This window comes from Simochromis diagramma, unplaced genomic scaffold, assembly GCF_900408965.1.
Source record: "Simochromis diagramma unplaced genomic scaffold, fSimDia1.1 OVJJ01000337.1, whole genome shotgun sequence".
Lineage (NCBI taxonomy): Eukaryota > Metazoa > Chordata > Actinopteri > Cichliformes > Cichlidae > Simochromis > Simochromis diagramma.
The window spans coordinates 1574085-1598579 of NW_024386982.1; the positions used below are offsets into that span (position 1 = coordinate 1574085).

Sequence of the window (24495 nt, forward strand, 5' to 3'; positions counted from 1 at the left end):
AATATATAAAAATTCTGGAACCATCCTCTGAGCTGTGCATATCATAAGAAGATAGCAGCAGTGAAATGAGCTTTAAGAGAACAAATGTATTCTTGCAGCAAGAATCCAATTTGTGCCAACAGAAGGTATAAATGAAAACCTGTGTTCAGAATGGAAAATCGGGATACTTTTCATTAAAATTGGTTCAAAAGAAGAAGAAGAAGAAAGAGCGAGGGACAAAACATGCACTGTAATTTAAAATCCTTAAAGTTTTCATGTGTTTAGAGGTTAAATTAAATTATGCTCGTAACCACAGAAAGCCAACATGGCTGTGAGCGAGTTGCTCATGAAACTCCTTTATTGGAGTGACACTTGGAGAGAAGCGTAGCATGTACTGCTGTGGTTTTCTGAGTACGTTTTCCTGAGTGGGGGGTGGAGAGTGTTTTATTCAGAAAACCTAATCTTTTGATGATGAAATAAGAGGAAAATATTGCCCGGATTTCCATTCCATGAGTGTTGTATCTAAAGTAATCTTCTTTGATGGAACGATTCTTTTTGATGTTTTATTGTCTCTGCGAAGCTCCAAATTCTTTTTCTCTCCACTTCTCTCCGTTACTGTGACACACACACAGGTCTACTGCTGTGTGATTGTTCTCAGTCTCAGCAAACTCATTTTCACACTGAAAACTGTAGCTATATATAATACAAATAGGAAATACAGTTTCCACATCTCTTGACCTGGCTCAGGTCATGTCCACACTAATGACTTTGTTATTTTCAGCGTAATTATTTTGTTCTTTTAGTACAAGTGCTTTAATAAGATGCTTTCAGCAATAGCTACTCTTACAAATGTTGTACAGATATAAATGTCTCCTTTACAGTTTGCCTCCTTGTTGTTTTCTATCCGTTTTCTCTTGTACCTTATTAGCCTTTGTTTGCAGGTGTGTACAGTCTCGGTGTGTATGCCTGATTATGTGTCCTTCTCTTCGGTGTGTATGCAGAGATGTGCATAATGGAAATCGCTTTGACAAGCAGGTACATTTTAGTGTAGAGTTATTTTTTTTCTATTCATCCACATTCTCAAAGTTTTTTGAAAAGTATTGATGCATGTTTTAGTCGTGACTTATAGGTCACCACTGGAATCGAAAACGGACGTTGCAGCTTCTCAGAGCCACGTTTTAAACTTGCTGGTGGTGATTTTTTTTTCAAAATTCAGAAGACCTCAAATGTCATAGCTCTTTAAATTTTGCAGTTCTTTGTGAACTTTTAGAGCTTGTTGTTTGTTATTTTACGGTTTTAAACCGGATAGAGGCCAAATGGAAAGGCACACTGATTCTCACCCACACATTCATATATCTCTCTTTCTATGTTTCTCAGTCTGTCTTTCAAAAATATTTTGTTTGCTTCATATTTTCAGCAGTATAACCTCACTTTAATGCCAAATACTATAGCTTATACTGAAGGTTAATGTGAAATCTCATTTGAAGTGATTCAATTTTTTAAGGACAAGGTCTCTTTCTTTTCACCTGCCACTTTACCGACGTTTTATTTCACGCAATTGCTGCCGGCTTCCTTTTTATAAAGGTAATGCATCACTCATTATGACTTTTTCCCTGAATACCAGAGGCTAATTCATTATACCAGTCCCGGGTGTAGCCCTAATTTGCGGATGAATTCTGTAGTGCACTGAAAAGCTAACGGAACTAAATTGCTTTTGCTGATAAGAGACAGTGTTTGATGATTTGTTTGAATGTTTTCATTTATATGTCTTTTCCACAAAGACTTATTCACTGCCAAAACCTGCACAGAAATCATAAATGTCTAATATACAGTAAATATTTAACATAAAAAAATAAAAAGACATTCCTTCACACACAATTACAATATTTGTCTGCTGGTAAATTCCAGACTTGTAGCCATAGATCATACCAGACGTTGTCAAGGAGACCAGACAAATGTACTCAGATTAGAAAAACATAAAAAATCAACTGTATAAAATATGAATTTTGACCTTTAGATATGGTATAACATTTTTTATGTTGTGCATATAGGAAAATAGAGCAATATGTAAAACCTTGCACTGCAAAGTGATAAAATATAGCAAATAAATGTAAAAGATGTAGTAGTGCAGAAGTGAAATGGAGTATAAATGTGGAAGAACTATCGATTGATATTTAAACAACAATGCAAAATACTAATTTTCTAAAATCCATTGTTAATATCGTACTATCATGCACAAAACATCGCCATCTAAATGTTAATTTTCTCTAAAGCAAAGTAAATGATTTATCTAAACTTAGCACAGAGAGTAAGGAAATTCATGTTTGGTGGGTTATTATTTGGTACAGTGCTTCTTGTTAATAAATGTTATGCCATTGGAAAGCCTGTTTATTACCCCTTTTACAGTTAATGGTGCCATGTTTGTAAGGAAATTGCATTTGTAGATTTAGCAGCAGAGTTGAGGAAAACCAGTGCTGGTGGTGTCTAGCAAAGGTTCAAAGATACAGTCTAATTACACAAATCAAATCTTTACGTTTCAAATATTTTTAGCTTTCACTAACCACACTGCATCCACAGGAAAAGAACACACAGAAAATCCATGAACACATTTACATATGATGGTATTGTTTGCAGGCTCCGATGTCACTCTGACAGCAGCATATATAAAAGCAGCCTCTTTTTTCTTTTTTTAAAGTCTAGCTCTCTGTATTGTCCTGTGTGTTTTTCTCTTGCCTTCTGTGTACATTTGAACCCAGTTGGTGTTTAAAACCAGCGATAATGCACACAGCAGTTGGTGTTTCTTTTGCTTTATCCCTTTGTGAAACTAAGAGGTTAACATATCAAACAGCCAGCAAAGCCTCTGAACCTTTGTGTGCCTTTATGTGTGTCAGGCAGGGTGTGACCCACATTTGTTTGAAGGCGATCTGTAGGAGTTATGGTGGTCAGACCGCACAGAACACACTAACTCAGAATACACACCATGTACCAGGAAAGTGTTCCCTGCTGTGCAGGCTGTTGCCTCCTGACTGTTTCCATCACAGAACCACAGGCCTGTTTCTGCACTGCTGCTCTGTCCATGCTAAGCTGTCTGCCTCTCTGATAATGTGGACCATAGAGAAAAAGCCCATAGCCCCCTCACATTCCACACGATCATACACACACCCTCCAGCCCCACCCAGCGCCTCATCAGCAGCTAATCTAACTCAAGTCCAACACAAGTAGAAGTGAAAATGAAGCAGAATCGCTGTCTGTCTCTCTACAAGAACTGCTTGACAGCTCTTCTTTTGTCATTTCAGACAGATGAAAATTGAAAAGAGTGTGATTATTCCATGCGGTTTTGTTGCTTTGCAGTCTGATTCAGCCAGATGAGACTTTTCTTTGCTGGAGTTTGAGGTGATGTAAAGTTTGATTGAATAAACAACAACAAGCATGGTTAATGCTGTAGTGATTTGTTCGCTCAGTTTGTACTTTAGATTGATTTTGGCGTAAAACATCAAGCAGCACAATAGAAATTTATTCAGTGTGGTATTATTTAACCCCTTTACTTTCCAAATTGACAGCCATATGTTAGAAAAATACTATGTACTATTGTTGTCAAGGACAGATAGGGCTGTATCCACCAATTCATTTATTGAAAATATCTGTAATATATAGATATGTGTAATTATAATGAATAGAATAGAATAGTCCTTTAATTGTCCCACAAGGGGAAATTTGGTTGTAACAGCAGCCAGAAAGACAAATATACAAACAAACAGGACACAGGACACAGAACAGAAACATACACAATTTTTCTTACATATTTACATTGAGGACAGTGGTTACTATAAACAGAGTACTGTACAGTTATTAAATTAAATAAAAACAACTACAGATAAGAGGCAAACCAGGTTGTAGTGCGAATCGGTTGATTAAATTATTGCAGTTACAGCGCAGATGTAAACATCTATGATTGTTGGGAGCAGTTCTGATTGTGCAGTCTGACAGCTGCAGGGGGGAAGGACCTGTGGAAACGCTCCTTCATGCATCTAGGATGCAGCAGTCTGTCACTGAAGGAGCTCTGCAGGTCAGCAACATAATGAATATATTATTATTATTATTATTATTATTATTATTATTATTATTATTATTATGAATATATTAATATTAATTTAAAAAATTAATGCAAATATGACAAATTTGCAAATAATTGGGCGATCATAATTAAGTGACTGGTCAGTTCCAGCTTCCTAAAAACTAACCAATCATCAACAAAACTCCAAAAGGTTTCTTAAATATACGAAGTAACAGCTCTAAAAACAATATCTACACAAATCTCACTCGTGCAGGTGAAAGCCCAACCTCATCTTTGTCACTCCATACTTTTCCACCACAGGATGACGCATACTATTTTAGTATTTTTCCTGGTTTGTGAAGCTATCACATTGCAATTTTGTTACTGGTTAATCTCAACGATACCAATTACATCAGTAATATGATGGTATAAGGATCACACTAACACGATGATATCAGATACACAACAACATTAAACACACTGGAAAGTGCAGATGTCATGACCTCAACCACTGATAGTTTTCACGCTTGTTTAAGGCCGTAGCAGCTGATGTAACTTGTGCAATGATGAGATTAAAGGATTTAACAGATTATGGGTAGCCCAGGAAAATGTGGCTAACATGTATTCCCATCTCCATTACCCCTGATTAAAAGCTAATGAGAGCAGCCAATTTTACTCTTGCTCTGTGGAAAGTTAATGCAGAGAAAAGCCTGCCAGTGCTTATTTTCCTTAATGATAATCAGATATTAGCATTAGTAAGGTCACGGGAGTACAATTAGAAGCCAGACAGAAGTGCTTTTTACATGATGCAGAGTTGCTGTGTTTACTGTGCGACTTTTCGCAGGCTTCCTTTCTCAATGACACACAAAATTAACAGGACATATAGAAATAATTAAAGTCTAATTGCACCATTATGTGTTTGATCTGGACCATCACTCTCTTTATTCCTCTATCCATTGTACTATTATATGCATATTATCTTCACCATCACTAATCAGATTCTGGAGAATGTTCATGAAATTATGTTCCTCATTACACTGATTAGCATTTCTATTATTGCACCGCAAAAGTTTCTTATTTTACACCATAAGTCACATGCAAGGTTGGTTTTTTAAAATGTTACAACAATGAGGCTTTAATTAAAGAGAAAACAAAAGAAAAATGGGACTTAATGTTGATTACAAGCAAATGGATTCAGACTAAAAGAAGACTTTTGTTCTTGCCTGCGTCTGATTTCTTGAAGCAGTACTTTTTGCAAGGCCTCTTCTGGCATTTTTCACTGCCACTCTCATTGTTTTTGCACAAATATTGAGTAGGATACTGAAATGTACAAGCACTTTGTTGTGCTGTGATTGAATCATGATATGAGTATCTAGAAATATAAACGTATAAAGAAAGTGCATGCTCCTACAACACCAGTGCACTGTTTTTGTAGTTTTAAAGACGGCAATTTCAACCCGTTTGAATTGTCGTCATTTGCGAACTAATTTTAATTCGGTTAGTACATCACTATTTGCGCATTTTCTGAATTTCTGTTTGAAATGTATGGCTTTCTGGCTGGACTATAGATAGTTTTTGTTTAATTGTGAATTTCTTTGTGTGTAGAAGGCAACAGATAGCAACAGGTTTGTAACTGATGGCAGCAGATTTGCAGATTTTTTTTAAATCACAGTTAATAGCTGCATTATCACAAACAGATTGCATGTATTTGACATTATGACTTCAATGATTCTATCTTATTGGAGTTTTACCATCATCTTTATACAAAACAGTCACTTTGAAGACAGCTCAAAAAAACTGTTTCTTGTATTGATCATTTAATAACTGTTTAATAACACTGTAGCGTACACAGCAAACTCTCCAGTGTTAAATTAACACTGGAGGGTGTCTATATGGGTCCACTCCTCCGAGTGTTAAATACAACACTGTTGAGTGTTAAATTAACACTTTTGACAGTGTTATATGTTTAAAAGTAACCTAGTCAGTTTTGAAGATTAACAAAGACTAACACTGAGCAGTGCTGATTATCTAACACTGGAATATTTCTAACATTTTGAGTTATTTTCCAGTGTTAGAAAATCAGCCCTGCTCAGTGTTAGTCTTTGTTAATCTTCAAAACTGACTAGGTTACTTTTAAACATATAACACTGTCAAAAGTGTTAATTTAACACTGGAGATTTTGCTGTGTAGAAAGAGTGTTTCTGAAGGTCAAAGTCAGACACTTTTGAGTGTATACCAGGGAAGCAGAAGAGACAGAAAAGTGGTGATGACTCTAAGGGGTCCTAAAGAACAGTAGAACAGTCAGCTAGACTTTTCTGGGGTTCTTTTAAAGATGTTATTAATCTGTCATCATAAAGTAATGTTAAAGATTAAAACCTTTTGAGTTCTACTAGATCTGAAGACAGAGACCTATTTTAGTTGGCTACACTTTGTTCAAAGATTATTTAAGTTATATTTGTCTATATTTAATATTACAAATAAAAATGTTCAAGCAGTACAAAATACTTTTACACCACTTGATAGATGAGAATTTAAATTTGCTTCCATCCAAAAAGTTAACATGGATTTTAAATTTTATTTGTATTTGTACTTGTAATAGTACAAATAGTAAATGATTTATCTAAACTTAGCACAGAAAGTAAGGAAATTCACGTTTGGTGGGTTATTATTTGGTACAGTGCTTCTTGTTAATAAATGTTATGCCATTGGAAAGCCTGTTTATTTCCCCTTTTACAGTTAATGGTGCCACGTTTGTAAGGAAATTGCGTTTGTAGATTTAGCAGCAGAGTTGAGGAAAACCAGTGCTGGTGGTGTCTAGCAAAGGTTCAAAGATACAGTCTAATTACACAAATCTTTACGTTTCAAATATTTTAGCTTTCACTAACCACACTGCATCCACAGGAAAAGAACACACAGGAAATCCATGAACACATTTACATATGATGGTGTAAGGTGCCAATCAATGTAACAAAAAAAATGATAACATCATTTAATACTAATGCAGCAAACAAAAGACCCACAAAGGCAGCATAACCTCCTGAACTGAATGGCTCGATTGTGTCTTTTGGAGAGTGAAGCATTACAACTCTTAACAACTTGGTGCGACAAATGCAAATGGTCCACATTAATGCTAGTTTGTTTGCATAGCATCAATGCCAAGAAAAAGAAACAAAAAAGAAGCACAAGCCAAAAACTCTGCAACTCAGAAAAAGGGGCAGATTCTCCCAAAGATGGCATCATATGACAACCTGTCCCACTTATGTCATAAAACTTCCACCTGTCATTTCACACTACACTTCCCCTTCATCTGTAAGTGATGCTGTCATTTCCATTTGATTCAAGTTGATGCAGAGGGATTTGGAAAGGAGGAAAAGACAGCAGAGAGAGGAAAAAGAGAAATGGAACTGGTCAACTAAAAGAAATTTTGTTTAAACGCATTTCAAATCTCCCGCTGTCCAAGTGACCCGGGGAGAGGGAGGGAAAGAGACGAGCTGAGTGTAAAGAACTGCAGACCAGCTGGTGACAAATCATCATACACTGCCACAAAGAGAGAAGACAGAAAAGAGCAGTTGCATGTCTGTATAACACAGTCACCATCAACTCTTATAACAGCATAAGAACAAACAACAAAAAAACGCCACGAGTGATTGGAATGGATCATCTTCAGGCACGTCTACATTAGCGACAGAACAAATGGTGGTGACAGCTTTCATGGCTACGAGCTTGGAGAATCTATTTTTAAAGAGCTGGAACGGAGGGGAAGGAAACGACAAGGCAAAGTAAAAAATCGGAATATAAATATAGATGTAATCCAAGTTGAGGAAATCGAAATTCAAATTGCAGCCTCAGCAGACACAGTGTGCATCTATCAATTTTGGTATTAAATTTGGAATAATGATAATGGTGACAGGGGCCAATATGAACTCTGGACCTGGCACAGGACTGCACTGCATCATTTATAGAGCACATAGTGAGAACCTGCTGGCTTAGCATACAATTTCCTCTCAGCAAGGAAACTGTCAGGCCCAAAATGCGCGTTCATTGTCAGAGGAAATTTAATAGGAAGCCTATACACAAGACTGAATTTTCTTCTTCTGTACAATTATGTGATATCAATAACTAATAAAACATTTTTAACTAAAGTGCTATCAAATGAAGCACTGACAAATAAGATAGTAAGTCTTCCTTTGCTAATGTTTCACCTTCATTGTGCAGAATGACATGTGCATACACTTTACAGCAGGTACAAGTAACAAGGATGTTTATAGGAATCAGTGATGATACAATCACTCTTTGGCAGGTGTTTTGGACCTGACTATAAAACACATACACTCAGCCCAAGCTTTAAAAAAGACATTGCACTTGATCCCTACTGCCCTAATGCCTGGAATCGGTGAGCTTAATTAAGCTATAAAGATCACAAGTAGTTTATAATAAAAACTAAGAAGAAGACTGACATTGGCAGTTCTTTTTGAACTGTAATTCGTTACTGCCCCATGTGAAGTTGTTTTGGACACTAACTACAGAAACTTTCAGCTGCCCCACTATGTGTTTCATCATATTATTGGGGCAAAACAAGTGACTAATAAAAGCTGAGTTAGTAATTACTAGGTTGTTTAGCATTAACTCTACTGCTCGGGTTTATATTTGTAATTTTTCATTAAGCGTGGTGAAATAATAATAGATTCTAGTCTATTTTTTAAGGAAATGACTGTTAGCAGTACAAAGTATGTGCATTGTGGACCAAATCAATGTCGAATCATTTTGGCTAGTTGTTTACAAAGAACCTAAAGAGGACACGCAAAGTGCTGGTGTGACAGAAGAATATCCTCGGTATAGAGAGACATGGAGAAAGATGATCCACTTTGGCAACCCCTGAGCAGTAAGACGGAGACAAATAAGATGGGGAAGAAGAATACGAAAAGTGAAATTGAGAGCTCCAGTAAACAGCTAACAAATGCAAGTTCAAGGTTTGGAACTGATCTTTTATCTCCTTTATTTGAAACAGGATAATGAGAAAACAGGCCTCGCCTAGCCGTGAAACTGCTTGTCACCCAAGGGCCAATTAAAAATGGCTGTAAACAGTTCATGCAGTACTTTTGTTAAACCCTTGAATTAAAGCTGAAAGTCTACACTTCAGTCACGCTTTGATTTAAAATTCACTGTGGCGTTGTACAGAGGCAAAGTTACAAAAACTGTGTAATTGTTTAAATACTTCTGGGCCTAATCATATCAATCCAGTTCTGAGGCTGTCTGTCCAATGTGGGCATTTTTATACTTCAGACAAATATTAAACCCTAAATTCTGATAAGGTCGTTTTGTAATCTTTTGCCCGCAGCTCAGCTTTATGACCTTCATGCAGCTGCACACATAACTGAACACAACATAAAGGGATGTAAAGAAACACTGCCAGAGAAAGGCTTTGAGGCTACTTTGTGTTACAGAGAAGAGCTTCTAGGCTTCACCTCTTCAGACCAAGTGGTTACTGATGAGAGTTAAAAAAATACAAACAAAAAAAACGTGGCACACCAGGCTGAATTTTAAAGCCCAAATTATGCAAATGGGACTAGTAAATATGTGGTTGCTAAGCTTCTGTTTTTACTACTATTGTTACCAAATAAGCTGGCAGGAGATCCGAGCAGTGTAATGTTTGGCTAGAGCTAAAATGTATATATGCAATACAATTACTGTACCATACTTATGTAATAGTTCAGATTAAAAAAACACAGGTGACAGCTGGTAAATGGACTGGTTCTTATATAGTGCTTGTCTACTCTGCTTGAGCACTCAAAGTGCTTTATACAACATGCCTCATTTACCAACGCACCTTTTTCTATGTCTGTACTTTCAATCTAACATTCCCATATCAATTTACACTTTGGGAATGCAGACTGGAGCAGGCAAGGAACAAACCTCAAACCTTCTTATTAGTAGATTACTTGCTCTACCTTTTGACCTACAACCACCCTGAATACAAACACATATAAGAAGGGTAAGGACTGAATCCTACAGATACAATCGATGAGTCCTTAAAACTGACACACTAAGCCTTGGTAAAATTGCGGTGTCCATGTGCATGCTGCAATCGTAACTTTTTCATTTAGGCTATTTCAATTCCTTGGAATTGTTTGGCATTTTTGCAAACGATTCCCTTATCGATTCCAGTCGCCCCGAATGACGTTGCCGCGTTGCGGAGCGTCATTGACCTGACAGGAAACACGGCGCCTAAGCTCAACGCTCAAAAGTTTGGTTATACTTTACGAGAACGGATGACAACAGGGCAACTGATATCTACAAAGTAGATATTTCATTTAAGGGAGGAAACACTACGAATATGCAAAAGCATTTGCTCAAAAAACACGCGATAACCTTAAATGAATGTCGTGTTTTTAATTCCGCTCCGGACTCGTGAATCTCAACCCAGCAGCAGCGGTAACGTTTGCACGTCCTCTCCCGTTAATGCGGCAGGTAAATAATCAACTAACAGTGCATATTATGTTAGCGCGATCTGCCTTATTACAAAACCTGCCATTACTGTGCATTTAGGTGACCATGATGAGACAGACAGAGTCTGGCTCAGATGCTGGCAGTTCTCGCTGCAGTCTCCTTTCAGGCCAGGATAGACGAATGTCACCGAGCAGTGACTAAGTTTGTGGTCAAAGGCTTGCACCCATTTGCCACAGCAGATGCCCCCGATTTTCAGTAAGTGAATGTGTTTAATTGTAGGCAGGGACATTACTGGATATTCTTGTGTAATTGCTACAGAATAATTTATGTTATACTTTGTTATTCCTACAGAAGAATATTTATTTTATTATTTTAGATTTACATTTTTTTTTCCTGGGGACCCTGTGACACCCCATTGAAGAGCTGTAGGCTGTGGATCTCTTAAGATCTCACTGTTGGGTTTGTAAGGCCATGTTACTCCTAAATGTCTGTCTTGTTCAAAGAGAAGATATAAAACAAAGTTCTAAGCTAATCGACCTTAGTGTTCTCCTTTTTAAAAAAAGATAAGAATCAATAAGAGAATCGATAAAGAATTGAATCGTTAAACAGAATCGAAAATGGAATCGTGAAAATCTTATCAATACCCATCCCTAGACAGGATCATGGAAGCCTGGCCCCTCCGTAGCCGATTACCATGACAACATGAAGTCACCTCTGAAGGTGTACTAGAAGATGTGAATGCAGCATTACAGACAATCCCTACTTCGACCATCACTGAAATCAACCAGCTGATCTACACCACGGCAGCAGTGATGACAAAGACGCTTGGCTACAAGATGAACAGCCACAAGGAGCAGTACCCTCCACGGAGAAAGAGACTAGAGGCCAAAATCAAGGTAGCACGGAGGGAAGCCAACTATCAGAAATGCAGAAAGATGCAATAAATAGAAGGGTGCCAAAGAAGTACAGCAAGCTGCCCATAGATGAGGCCTTGGAAACTGCCAAGCAAAGACTCACAGCCTTGGCCAGCCGCTTGAAGAGGTACACCCGAGAGCTTGAAGGCAGGAGAATAAACCAGCTGTACTCCACTGAAGCATCCAACTATCAGTAGCAGAGGGCCAATATGAGAACAGCACCACCAAGGCTGAAGACAGAGCAATGTTGGAAGAGCATATGGGAGAAGGACACAATCCTGATCCTGAAGGATCCCCAGAAGTACCACATGGAAGCTCCTATCAGGCATCATAGCGGCTAAGATGAACAGGCACATGGCTCAATACATGAGCAGGGCACAGAAAGGAATTGGCAAGAATACCAGAGCGAAACACCAGCTCCATGAGCAGCTCCTGGTGGACAGAGCAGTCACCCGAGACTGCGAGACTAGGCTGACCAACATGTGCACTGCCTGGATTGAACACAAGAAGGCCTATGACTCAATGCCCCACATCTGGATCCTGGAATGCCTAGATCAACAGGACCCTAAGAGCCTTTATCAGGAACTCAATGGGGATGTGGTGGACAACAGTGGGCTACAGATACCGACTACGGATGGAAGCAATCGTCAGCAACCTCCTCTACAATGATGACATCAAGCTGTATGTCAAGAGTGAATGAGACATTAAGTCACTGATCCACACCACCAGGACATACAGCAAGGACATTGGAATGTCATTCAGATTGGAGAACTGTAGTCAGATGGTAACAAAGAGAGGGAGGGAATCGAACTGCCAGAAGGCAACATTGCAGACATCGAGGACAGCTACAAGTACCTGGGAATCCCACAGGCAATTGGGAACCACAAGGAGGCCACTAGAAAAGCTGCAACCACCAAATTCCTGCAGAGGGTCAGGCAAGTCCTTAGGAGTCAGCTGAACGGTAAGAACAAGATCTGGGCGATCAACACCTCCACCCTGCCCGTAATAACATACCCTGCTGGGATAACAACCTGGCCAAAAGAAGAGATAGAAGGCAGAGACATCAAGGTGAGGAAGCTCCTGACCATGCAAGGAGGGTTTCACCCCAAGTCCAGCACCCTAAGGTTGTATGCCAAGTGGAAAAAAGGAGGCCGGGGACTGGTGAGTGTCAGCACCACAGAGGAAGGACAGGCCCCTGCACAGTATGTACAGATACAGTGGCTTGCAAAAGTATTCGGCCCCCTTGAACTTTCCCACATTTTGTCACATTACAGCCACAAACATGAATCAATTTTATTGGAATTCCACGTGAAAGACCAATGTGGGAAATTTCAAGGGGGCCGAATACTTTTGCAAGCCACTGTAGAGGAAGTGGCTGACATCCAGAAATCCTACCAGTGGCTGGACAAAGCTGGACTGAAAGACAGCACAGAGGCACTAATCATGGCAGCACAGGAACAAGCTCTGAGCACAAGATCCATAGAAGCTGGAGTCTACCACACCAGACAAGACCCCAGGTGCAGGCTGTGTAAAGATGTAGATGTAAAGATGAGAAAATCCAGCACATAACAGCAGGGTGCAAGATGCTAGCAGACAGGGCATACATGGAAAGCTATAACCAAATACAATAACATCTGTGCCGAGTATAACCTGACCAAGGTCAAAATGGGAGACACTCCCTAGGGTGGTTGAAAATGTCCGAGCTAAGATCCTGTGGGACTTCCAGATACAGATGGTCAAAATGGTGATGGCTAACCAAACGGACATAGTAGTGGTGGACAAGCAGAGGAAGACACCCACAGTGATAGATATAGCGATACAAATGACAGCAACATCAGGAAGAAGGAATGCGAGAAGCTGGAAAATACCAAGGGCTTAGAGAAGAGCTCGAGAAGATGTGGAAGGTGAAGGTAACAGTGGTCCCAGTACTTGGTGCAGTGACCCCAAAGCTAGGTGAGTGGCTCTATCAGATCCCAGGAACAACATCCGAGATCTCTATGCAGAAGAGCAGTCCTAGGAACAGCAAAGACAGTGCACAGGACCCTCAAGCTCCCAGGCCTCTGGTAGAGGACCTGAGCTTGAAGGGTATACCGCCCACAGGGGTGAGAGGGGAATTTTTTATAGCTTCATTTAATGTGTCCACCTGTCAAAATGAACTGTTACTCGTTTATATCTTCAGATATTATATTGACGGTATTTTAAAAAAACGCTTGCTTTATTCTGGCAGATAAAATGCATTATCCATTCCCTCTGATCCATGTTTAGTCACTGTTTAACAGATTCAGCTAAGAGCATGTTTTGTTTCGATAAATTTGCAAAGACTGCATATATCACAGCAACATTCTAGGCTTACTTTAAAATAACTTTCCCTCAAGATAAAGACATAAAATGTGTCAAAACCATTCACTTGACATTAATTAGCTAATTAAATGTCTAAACTGGAGGCAAGAACTCTAATCTGCTATAATTAGCTGTGTTCAAAAGTATGAGTTTCTTTCTTTCTGTTTACTTTCTATTGGCCACAATCCTGTTCTTTTATGAAAAATAAAGAGATGCTGGAAAGTCTAGTAATATAGTTTGATTTTCACCCATTTACTTGACATTTTGAAGTGGTTCATGAATTGTGATTATATGTTTTATTGGTTAATGCCCTTTCATTTTTTCAGTCAGCATTTGGCTATTTAATCTTTTGTTTAGTATGAACTTTGTGCTGAGTGTTGACATAAAAACAAAATCTCTCCATGATCATCTGGGGTAAAATTGTCCAGAAACATTTTCCTTCAAAGATACTGGTCAACTGGTCATCTCAAGAGAATCAGAACACATAAATGTGCACCAGTAAAATGGATTTTAAATTCACAATCACCTAACCCTTAGGCAGCTGAAGAAAAAATGTACATCCAAAAAAAAACAAACCTTTCTTCTTCACTTCCTTCTTTGAGAATTTCGGCAGAAGTGAAATAACTTTACACTTCTTTCACAGGAAGAGAGATATGAGCATGTGCAAAGCAAGTTCAAAAACAGGCGTGTTGGGTTAATTGTTGGTTCAAAATGATGTGAATGAAAATGTGAACGTGTTAGCCCTGTGATGGACTGGTGACCTCTGTCACTAGCATCCCTGAAACACTTTTTTAACCATATGGATAAGTGCTAAGGATAGAAAAAAGGTGCAGAGAAGATTCTGTGTCAATATAAAATGACAAAACATAAAATCAACTTTTGAAATAGTCCACTTAAAGAGCACTTCAAGGAAGAAACAGAGCTAGTGATTGCCTGCACAGTACATCAGCCAAGAGCATGCGATGTTGCAACATTTTAGAACAGCATTTTAAAGAAATTTGAACATTTGAACAGCAAGCTGAAGTAATTTAACAGAGCTGTAAAAGAAGAACAGCTGGTAGATACAAAAATCTTTGCAGATAAAAAAAAGGATTTTTTTAAAAATAAATGAAGATCCAGGAAGGAAGAAGACAAAGTCACACCTATTTGTCTGCACAAAAGACAAAGAGAGTCTGTACATATTATATGATATGACAGAGAAAAATGGTCTCACAAATGGTCTCTCAAAAACCCCATGCACTAGCCAGTGCAGATCCCTCTCACCTGTAAATCTTGTATCTGGTAGAAAATCCCTGCTGGAACCTCTCTCTGAACTCGGTGTACTCAGGACACCTGTGGAAGGGGCCCTTCTCTGACAGCAGCCAGTCCAGCTGCCCTCCGCTCTGCCTTGTGCTAAAACCCCATGGTGAGGAGCCAGAAGGGGATGTGGAGGAGGAGGAAGATGACGAAGATGAGGGGGACGAAAGGGATCCATGCGGCACCTTTCCGCCATGTCCCCCGCTGCCCACCTGTTCAGCTTGGGTAGGCCACGGCAGCCATAATAACATCCACGGCAACCATAGGAGCATCAAGGATGACGCCAACCATCTAGCAAGGCAGGCGGAGCCATGGGAGCACCTCTCTCTTCTCATTGGCCAAGGAGTCGCCATGGTCCCAGTGGTGATGTACTAGGGCACCTGGGACCGGCATTTCTTCTGACAGTCACCTCCCGCTGGCCTGAATGAAACGGAGAAATGATAGCATGCTGAAACATGTTTTGTAGTAGGAAGGAATTTCTGTTAATTCATAGCTTGTTGTCCTTGACAGACATTGTTGTCCATATATTGTGATTATGAAGGCAGCATAATGCCCCTCTAAGTGGTGTTTACAAAGTTAATATCAATCAAATCAGTGAGAGCATTTTCATGTCTACTTTGAATGTTGACATGAAAGATATTCTCTGCATGTCTAAAGACACACATAATTATTATGAATAACCATGATCAAATACTACTTTGCTGTTGCTCATACAGGGAAGTTCAGTTATCACGAAACTGCATTTACTGCACTGCTAATTGAAACTGTCATTCTTCTTAAATGGGGACAAAATTCAGATTGTGTTTCCTTTGCTTCTGTATATACTTGGCCACATAAACATATCTTATATCTGTCTCTTATAGCCGCGTTGACCACAAAGGCATAACATCTGTTTTCACGGCCTTAGAGCAAATCAGCATCACTCCTTTAGTCCACATGGTGGTGATAATAGATCAGAGGTTGGTGAGTAATTGCCAAAAACCTTTCATTCTTGGAGTTCAGTTTTAAAAGCAGCATGTGTGACTAATAATGTCCATAGCAACTGCAAAGCCTTATTGTCTTCCTGTCATCCACACAGATCAGGGCTCATGCTTAAACACGTGCATGTTATGCCTGCCACCATTACTATGGGTGTGAGAAGTTCCTGTTGCAAATTTTTCAAAGGTCACAGACAACAGAGGACTTTCTGACATACTACTTCAATTGAGTTTAAATGAGTTAATACAGAGAAATTGCACCTTTTCAACATCTGGCTAGAATGCATCCCTGATTTCAATCCCTCTTTTAGGCCTCGGCAATACCTATGAGAGCTATCCAACCCACAAAAGATGCACAAGTGTTTGAGTGTGCTTAAATGCCTACACATTAATCTCACAATTAGTTTTGATATTTACATCACTAAACCTAAACAAATTTTCTTTTATGTGGAAATTATCAACTTATTTTTATAATAGCTTTACTATTTCAGTAAGCGTTACACTTGCATGGTGTAAGAATTTGGTTGTTAACAGTCATGCACAGTTTGTTTGTTTTTTTCCATATCAAAATATTTCCATTTTTATTTGTTTGTTTTTGGTTTTTGGTTTAATCCTTGGTATTTCTTGGGATTGTACTATCTTTGGTGGGTGCTGAAAAAAGTGCCTAATGGAACAATTGGCACACAGTAACAAGTGCTGTTTTGTTTGACACCATAATGGGCCTCAGGAACAGTCTAGCGACTTCTTAAAGGTACAGAAACATACGGTTTCCTTTTCTGGTAAATAGATGTGGAAAAGGGCATGTGGAATTTCTGTCTGAGAATAAAACTTCAGGTCTGGATTCATTTCAATTCAATTCAATTTTATTTGTATAACACCAAATCACCAAAGCAGTTGCCTCAAGGTGCTTTATATTGTAAGTTAAAGAACAAGAAAGACAGAGAAAACAAAGAAAAAACTCCAACAATTAGGAAGCACTTTGGCAACAATGAGAAGGATAAACTCCCTTATAACAGGAAGAAACCTCCAGCAGAACCGGGCTCAGGGAGGGACAGCCATTCATCTCCTTGAAATCAATGTTTAAACTTTTCATCATTAACATTCATTAACAGTCATTAGTGCACATGGTCAAACTTCATGACATTAATTTTCAGACCTTCTGTCCTCAGTAATAGTAACCCACATAGCAAAACTGGTACGGCCCAGATCTGGCCCACGCAATGTGCTTACACGTGACCCGCAAACAATAACGGCCCTTTGGTGGACCAGATCTGGTTTCCTAGTGGTGGCCCACACATTTGCCAGCACAAGGCCAGTTGCAGACACACTGCTGGCCCAGAACAGTTTCAGCTCTGGCCTCAGATGTCAGCCTAATGTGTACCTGAATCAAGCCATGTAATAACAACATGTGCAAGAACATAATAGCGCATAAGGAACAAGACAAAGCTCTGTTCAGACAATGAATGGACTGATTCTTAAACACCCCTTTATCTACTCTCCCATTTTAATCAAAGTGCTCTATACAATATACCACATTCACACACCTTCTCTAAACTGAGTGCTTCCTAACTACATTTATACTCTTGACATGCAGACTGGGGAAGCCAGGGATCGAACTTCTACTTTTCGGATCAGTAGGTGATCTGCTCTACCGCCTCAGCTACAGCCACCCAGTGGTAAACATGAGTAAATCCTCACTAGGTTTTGGATAAAGTGTATACTCACAAACCTGTCAAACCTGCATTTGAAACATTGGCTACCACAGCCGTATAGTATTGCAACATGACATTTGGGTCTTCGAACTAAAATACAAAAATAGGAACATAAATAGTGCCATCATTGCCAGACCTGGCCCACATCTGGTTGACATACACCCTTCCATGACACCAGTCAGTCAGAAGTGCCAGCTTGATGCCAGATCCAGGGTAGACCTGTTTTCTATGAGCCTAGGCCACATAAACCAATCCACAATCGGGCCAGATATGGCATGCCGTCACATAAACAGTGCCATCTATGCCAGGCCCATATCTGGATGACACACCTCTTACCATGCCAGAAGTAAGCCAGCAGTGCCGGGTTGACACCAGATCCGGCCCAGACCTGTCTGCTATGTGGGAATGTATGACTGCAGATTCACTTTGGGGGACACGTGTTTGCAGCACTAACACTCACCTAAACCAACTGTGGGAATCTTTTAATCTCATTCAAGTCTGTTAACCTTGATCTTGTTTTGTCATGTGGTTTTATAACATAGATCATCCTGTAATTGTGGATAATGTTTTAACTCACTTGTATGTTTTCAACCTTTGGTCCCTACAACTGTAGGAGGTTCAGCTCTTCCACAGATACACTACAACACTACAGCTCTTTCCTCTGCTGCTCACAATCTGGGTGTTCAAGAACTCAGTGTTTCTTTTCATGCGTTCTGTACTTGTGCTTTCGATTAGGCTCCACCACTCAGAGTGAGATTTAAAACTTATCCCTGGCTTAATGAATCTGTTAGGGCTGTCAGGAAAGAGAGGAGAGGTGAACACAGCTGGAGGAAAGTTCCAAGTGTCATTAGAAATTAGCCTGCTCCTTTTCTTTGTGCATGCTTAGTTTAAGTCAAATTATTATACCATATCTTTTCATTTCTATGCAGATGATTTAAAACTGTATTTACCTGGAAATCACTTTTCCATATGAAGGGTCAATAAGTGCATTTTCATTTTTTTGACTTCCCACTGTTAGTTGAGAGATTAAACAATACCCTGTGCTTTTAAACTCTTTTTATGAAAACACAGGTTAAGAACCTTGGAATAATCTTTGACACAAACTTGAGGTGGTGCAGGCATCTGACAAGAATGCCTCCTGGTTGAGGTGTTCTGGGCATGTGCCACCAGGAGGAGGCCCAGGGAAGACCCAGGACACGCTCTCAGCTGGCCCCGGTGTTACCCCGGTGGCTAGGCAGATGGAGGTCTGGGCTTCACTGCTTAGGCTGCCCCCCCGTGACCAGCCCCAGATAAGCAAAAGAAGACGCATCAACAATTTGAAATGTTACCACTTTAAAAACAATTGTTGTCAAGAGCAGCTTCTTTGAGCTCAGAACAATCTTGACACTAAAATCCTTTTTAAAACCTTCTGATCTGGAAAGGGTTGAGCATGCCTTTGGTACAAAACTAAATTACTGGTATGACACCAAGGGCACAAAAACTCTGCATCCACAGGAATAAGGATTATCCCCAGGAAGTCCTTATTGTACTGCATATTATTTCGATTTACTGCCATGATTCAGTGTTAATGCAAAAAGGAGTGTGACATTTACGCAGTGAGGTGGAAAGAAAAGGTGTGGAGAAAGCCTGGTCGTTAAGAGCATTTGGATTCAGCAGAAAAAACATGTTTCCCGAGCTTGATATGAAATTTAGGATCCTTAGCATATTATACAAGTGCAATATCATGGATGCTGTATGTAAGATATTAAATGTGAATTATATCAGCTACAAGTCGAAATCAGGTAAAGATGTGTTTAATCCCATAGTAAAACAAACCGTTGCACTGATCACAAGATGTAAGCAGCAAGGAAGAAATAATACAGTTTTGTATTTGTACAGTTTCTTCAAGGGATTGATTTTTTTTTTCTTTTGACTTGTTGAACATTGGTCTAAAAGCTAGTGAAGGGTAAAGCCTCTCACTTGTGTGCTATTGCCTGTGCATTTAGCCATTCATTTATATACTTTATGAATTATACAGAGCCACACAATGAATCTGACCCAGGAGAGCTAGGCGCTCTGCAAAAGCAGCTTTTGTAATGGTGCTAATGTGATTTTAGCTGAAATCTTCCTTTCTGTAGACAGTTCAGTAAAATGGAAGTATTTATTACAAGCCAAAAGACACCGCTCACAAGCTTTGAATAATTTCTGAATGAAACATTTTGAAAAAAGCATCATTGCTGTCATCCAAGCACTTGATATTTGAAATTTAAAACCACAGATTGGTTTCATAACACAGCTAATGTACAAATAAAAGCTATTTTGAAATAGCCTTGAAAATGGAAACATGGGCTTCTAAAATGAAATGGATCTCTGCTTTGTGACTCTGTGACCGTATTTTATAGTAACTTTTTGAAGGACTGAAAGCTAGTTATGCGTCTGATGGGGATAGTCCCACGACAGTGGCATGCCTGACTGCTTTCAGTTTCTTCATGATTTGTGTGTTTGGACAAGCATGTCATCACCTGCCTCCATACAGAATCGTAGGCATTAGCAGTGTAGGCCACACTGCAGTTCAAGTGTGATTTCCCAGCATCTAACACCAAACAGCTCCTTCTAATGTGGCTTTCATTTATTCAGCCCAGGAGAAGGCAGAGTGCTTTGACACTGTCTTTAAGGTGACACTTTGAAAAGACTTCACAGTGCCCTTCAAAAGAGTCGAGGTTTGCTCTTCATTTCGGCGGTAATGACTAGCAGGACCGCCGGGTGGAGTCTTTAGGGACAAATCAGCATTTCAGAACGGATATGTAAAGCAGTGGAGGAGGTGCTTTAAGTGGATTGGGATCTCAAGTATTCCCTGTTTATCTCACAAACAAATTAGAGAATTAATTTCACGTAGATAAATGCAGGCTTAGACATGAAAAAACAATACTCAGGGTACTGCATTTTTAATTTTCACCCACTGCACCAGGAGATTACTGCAGTTTGAAAAGGCAATTAGCAAAGTCATCTGTCAAACGAATGTATTTATGCAACTAAAAGCAGGATGAAAACTTGATGAATAGGATAGTCTGCTTATGCTGTTTCTTGTACCGTTTGGCCCAGAGGTAAAGCCGGTGTGCCAGATTTCTTGTTTTCTTATGTCCTGAGAGAGGTCCAGTTGTCTGTTTTGAAACGAGTCAGTCAAGCATTCTGAGCCTGAGTGCCTGTTTGAAAAAAAAAGAAAGAAAGAAAAGAAAAGGAAAATTCTTCTATATAGTTAGAGTTACAAACGTAACTAATTCCACTGCCGACTAAAGAACAGTCCAATAGTACAGATTTTACAGCTAAGCATAAAGAGCGGTGGGGAAAATACTTACAGTTCAGTCACAACCACTGCAGTGAAATTCAGATTTTTGTTACAAACTACTGTACATTGGGTTCTGTTGATGGACCACAGAGATTTTGCACAGCAGCAGCAAGAACAGATCAACAGACCATCAGTGCAAACAAATATGACACTGATTAAGTCAGATATAGCATAAAGGAAGCAGCTGGTTTAGAGTTGGATTGTGTAGCAGCTGTGGCTAGGTTAGAGAAGCTCCCTATATAAGAGTTGCTAATTGAATGTGAGGGCCTGCACTGAGGCGAGCTTGATCTGCCTAAGATTAAATATCTTTCCACTCCTAATAAAACTTACTGTTGTTGAAGGTAGCACAGTCACAATGCCACGACTGCACGGACACCTGAACAAACCCGTTTTTGTGTGTAATTCCATCTCTGTGCCAACTTTTCTGTGGATTATAAAGTGTCCTTTTTAGAACTGTAGTTTTGCTTCTATACTGTGGCCCATGCAGAGCAACCTGAGAACACTAGCAAACAGAAAAAGCGCTTCAAAAGCACACAAAACAAAAAACATGCTGCACTGACACACACTGAAAAAAAGAAGAGGATTCATCGGTGTTGTGGGGGAGAAGAACACAGTAAGTGTCCTTTTCAGCTTGTCTCAGTACAATCCACAGCTGTTGTGTCCTTTTATTAATTTGTGAGGTTTTATTTCTTTCTCTTCTTTCTTCTTCTTTCTCCTTACATTGTGTTTTGTATGCTTTTGCAGTGTGTTTTGCTATTATGTGGTGTTTTCTTTGGTTGCACCGCATTCGACCTCTCAGGGCCGTCTACTATTGTAATATCCCATTTTTGTTTTTGTTTAAAAAACCATTAATAAGCTATCAGGGCTTTTAAAAAAAGCTTTGAAAAATAAACATAGTATTAAAGTATCGTACTATTTAAAAATGAACCATACCTTACAAAAAATAAAGTAACAATACTGTATATGAGAACACAGTAATAATGCTACAAATGACAATATAGCAATAATACTGTTAACAAGAAGATAATGCTGCAAATTACAATACTGCAACATTAACGTAAACTTTTTTTACAGTAGCTTACTGTCATCCAGCTACCACTGTAAAAATATACAGCAGCTCTTTTACTGTGATTACTGTGTTTACTGTGTATAACGAGTGTTTTGTGGTTTTCTAAACTGCATATCTGAATAAAATCTTACCTCAGCTGAATATATTGGAGTAATGTGAAAGAAGGAAGGCTATAGTTACTTCTCCAGTTACTGATTGGTACTTGTTGCCTGTTAAATCAGCAGTACTGGAAAGTTAAAAAAAAAAAACTTGGGTTAGCAAAACCATGGCGATATTTTCATAGTCAAGCTGCAGAATGGAGAATCTTCTCAGCTTGTGCAGTTGTTTACTGGTACAAGAAAATCAGATCCACCATTGAACATGTCTGTGAATGTGTCTGTGCAATGCACAGTGTACAAGTGCAATGTACTATTCAATAGTTGGTATTGTTGTTTTTACTATGAAAATGGGGAAATGCAGAAGCAAATATCACTTAGTTCAATGTAACAGCCACACTGTATATGAAACTGGGGTAATACTTACAAGCTACACACTCTCTGTAGAATGTTTGACAGGAATATTCACTACACTGGTTATTTTAACAAATACCTACTACCCACAAATCACAAGGCAGATGACAGGGATAATGTTTAGGGACTTTGACTTTAGAGGATAGGTTTTGTTTCAGAAGTTCTTGGCATCAAAAGGCCAAAAGGGCACTATTTACTGTTTCCTTCAGTCTGCACAGCTTAGTCACTGTGAGACAACATTGCACTAGAAGAACAAATATTGTTCAGAAAACCAAAAAGCTATACAATAGTAAAAAGAATACCATCGGACACGTTGCGACTTGGCTGTACAACGACATTTTACAACACTTAAGTCTGAATATGTAAACAACTGTAATAGAAACGTCAGCGCAAATGATGTGCAGGACCAAATGAGTTTCATATTGGGAATTCTTAAGTACCCAGTAAGGTACAGTTTTATTACAAGTATGTCTAATATCCTGAAAGTCTGTTAAGATCTAAATAATCTTACGGTTTACAGTAATATTAGTATAATTATTAATTACATTTTGCATATGAAAACATGAATAGAGTAAGAGTTTTCTCTGCACCACGATCAGCTGATCAAATGTTTGACTGGTACTGTGTTTGTGGGAAAACAGGAGAAAAAGTTTTGTTTGTATACTGAGGAGACATTCTGTCATGTAAATATAGAGCCCTAAAATTTAATCACAACACATGACAACTTAATTAACTAAAAATGGAAAATGGACTTTTAGACACTTGGTTGGTAAGATCGTCCTTTGGTGAATTTTTATGAATATAAAGACAGCTCATACATACATGCTGGCAGTGATATTGATTCAGAGAAAAAGAAATGCAATAGTCTTCCACTCCAAGGAGCTGTGAGATTTGCCTTTCAAATGAAGTTCTGTAACTTCTTAAAACACCACCTCTCGCAGAAATAAGTGTTCGTCGTTACTGCCAGGCCTCCTTCTCCTCTGAGACTCACTTACTAATTATAAAATGCATAAAACATGCCGCAAATGCCAGCGAGACAATAGAGGGAAATTGTGAATTTTCAGCCCTGACATTTAATGTACGCCTTGCATTATTCACATACCCTTTGCGTATTTACCCTTCTCTGTAACCCAACCTAGAGGAGCGGAAGGTAAGTGAAGAAGGCATGGACATTTCGAATCCATATTGGAAGGAAAGGAGGGAGCCGCGGAGGATAAGGAGGGGTGTGAGGGCATCCAGGTGGAATGGAAAAATCGACCACGTCGCGCTTAAATAACATCTCAGAGATGACAGCAGAGTCAAGGGGGAAGGAGGCTTATGTTTATTGGATTTTTTTTTTTTTTTCATCCCATCTACTGGGCTTAGCGGGCAAAGAGTGTGCTGCTCTACTGTGTTTGCACTAAACTGGAGAAAAAAGGGGGGGAAATGAGAAACATGGGGAAACCTGGGAAAGACAAGAGAGACTGTAAAAGGGACAGGCGTTCTCACAGGGGAACATTTATCTGAGAAAAAAGGCGCTCTTTGAGAGAAAGCAGCAGAACGTTCTCCTTAAACTTGCCACCTAGCTGCAGAGTGACCGAGGTAAAGGCTGAGGTGAAAACGGTTTGACCTCCTGACTCATCTAAGTAATTTGTGCTCCAGATGGGAGGGCAGAGAATTATGGGAGGGAGCCAGTGTCCCAGCATTTTTCCTTTTTATTTCTGAGTCAGACAAAATACAACTATCATTTTTCTCTGCAGCACTGAACCTTAATGTGCAGCAGAATTCATCAGCTCGCTATCTGTGCACTGCAATTACCACAGCTGGGATTCCTTATTGGATCTGACACACATATGTGTTTCATGGTCCGTTTGTAGCTGTGTGTGTGTGTGTG

The 24495-nt window shown here is 39.3% G+C and overlaps 1 protein-coding gene across 2 annotated transcripts in view; it reads right to left on the minus strand.

Annotated features, from left to right (window-relative positions):
- brinp2 (bone morphogenetic protein/retinoic acid inducible neural-specific 2) overlaps positions 1-24495 on the minus strand; it is a 270389-nt gene that overhangs the window by 150641 nt on the left and 95253 nt on the right. The window contains exons 2-3 of one of the 2 annotated variants that reach the window (XM_040039544.1): positions 20789-20901; positions 14998-15450 (exon numbers count right to left, since the gene is read on the minus strand). In XM_040039544.1, coding sequence (XP_039895478.1) covers positions 14998-15383 — 386 coding nt within the window. In that variant the 5' untranslated portion in view covers positions 15384-15450; positions 20789-20901. The remainder of the gene's footprint in view (positions 1-14997; positions 15451-20788; positions 20902-24495) is intronic. The other variant, XM_040039543.1, reaches the window with a different exon arrangement.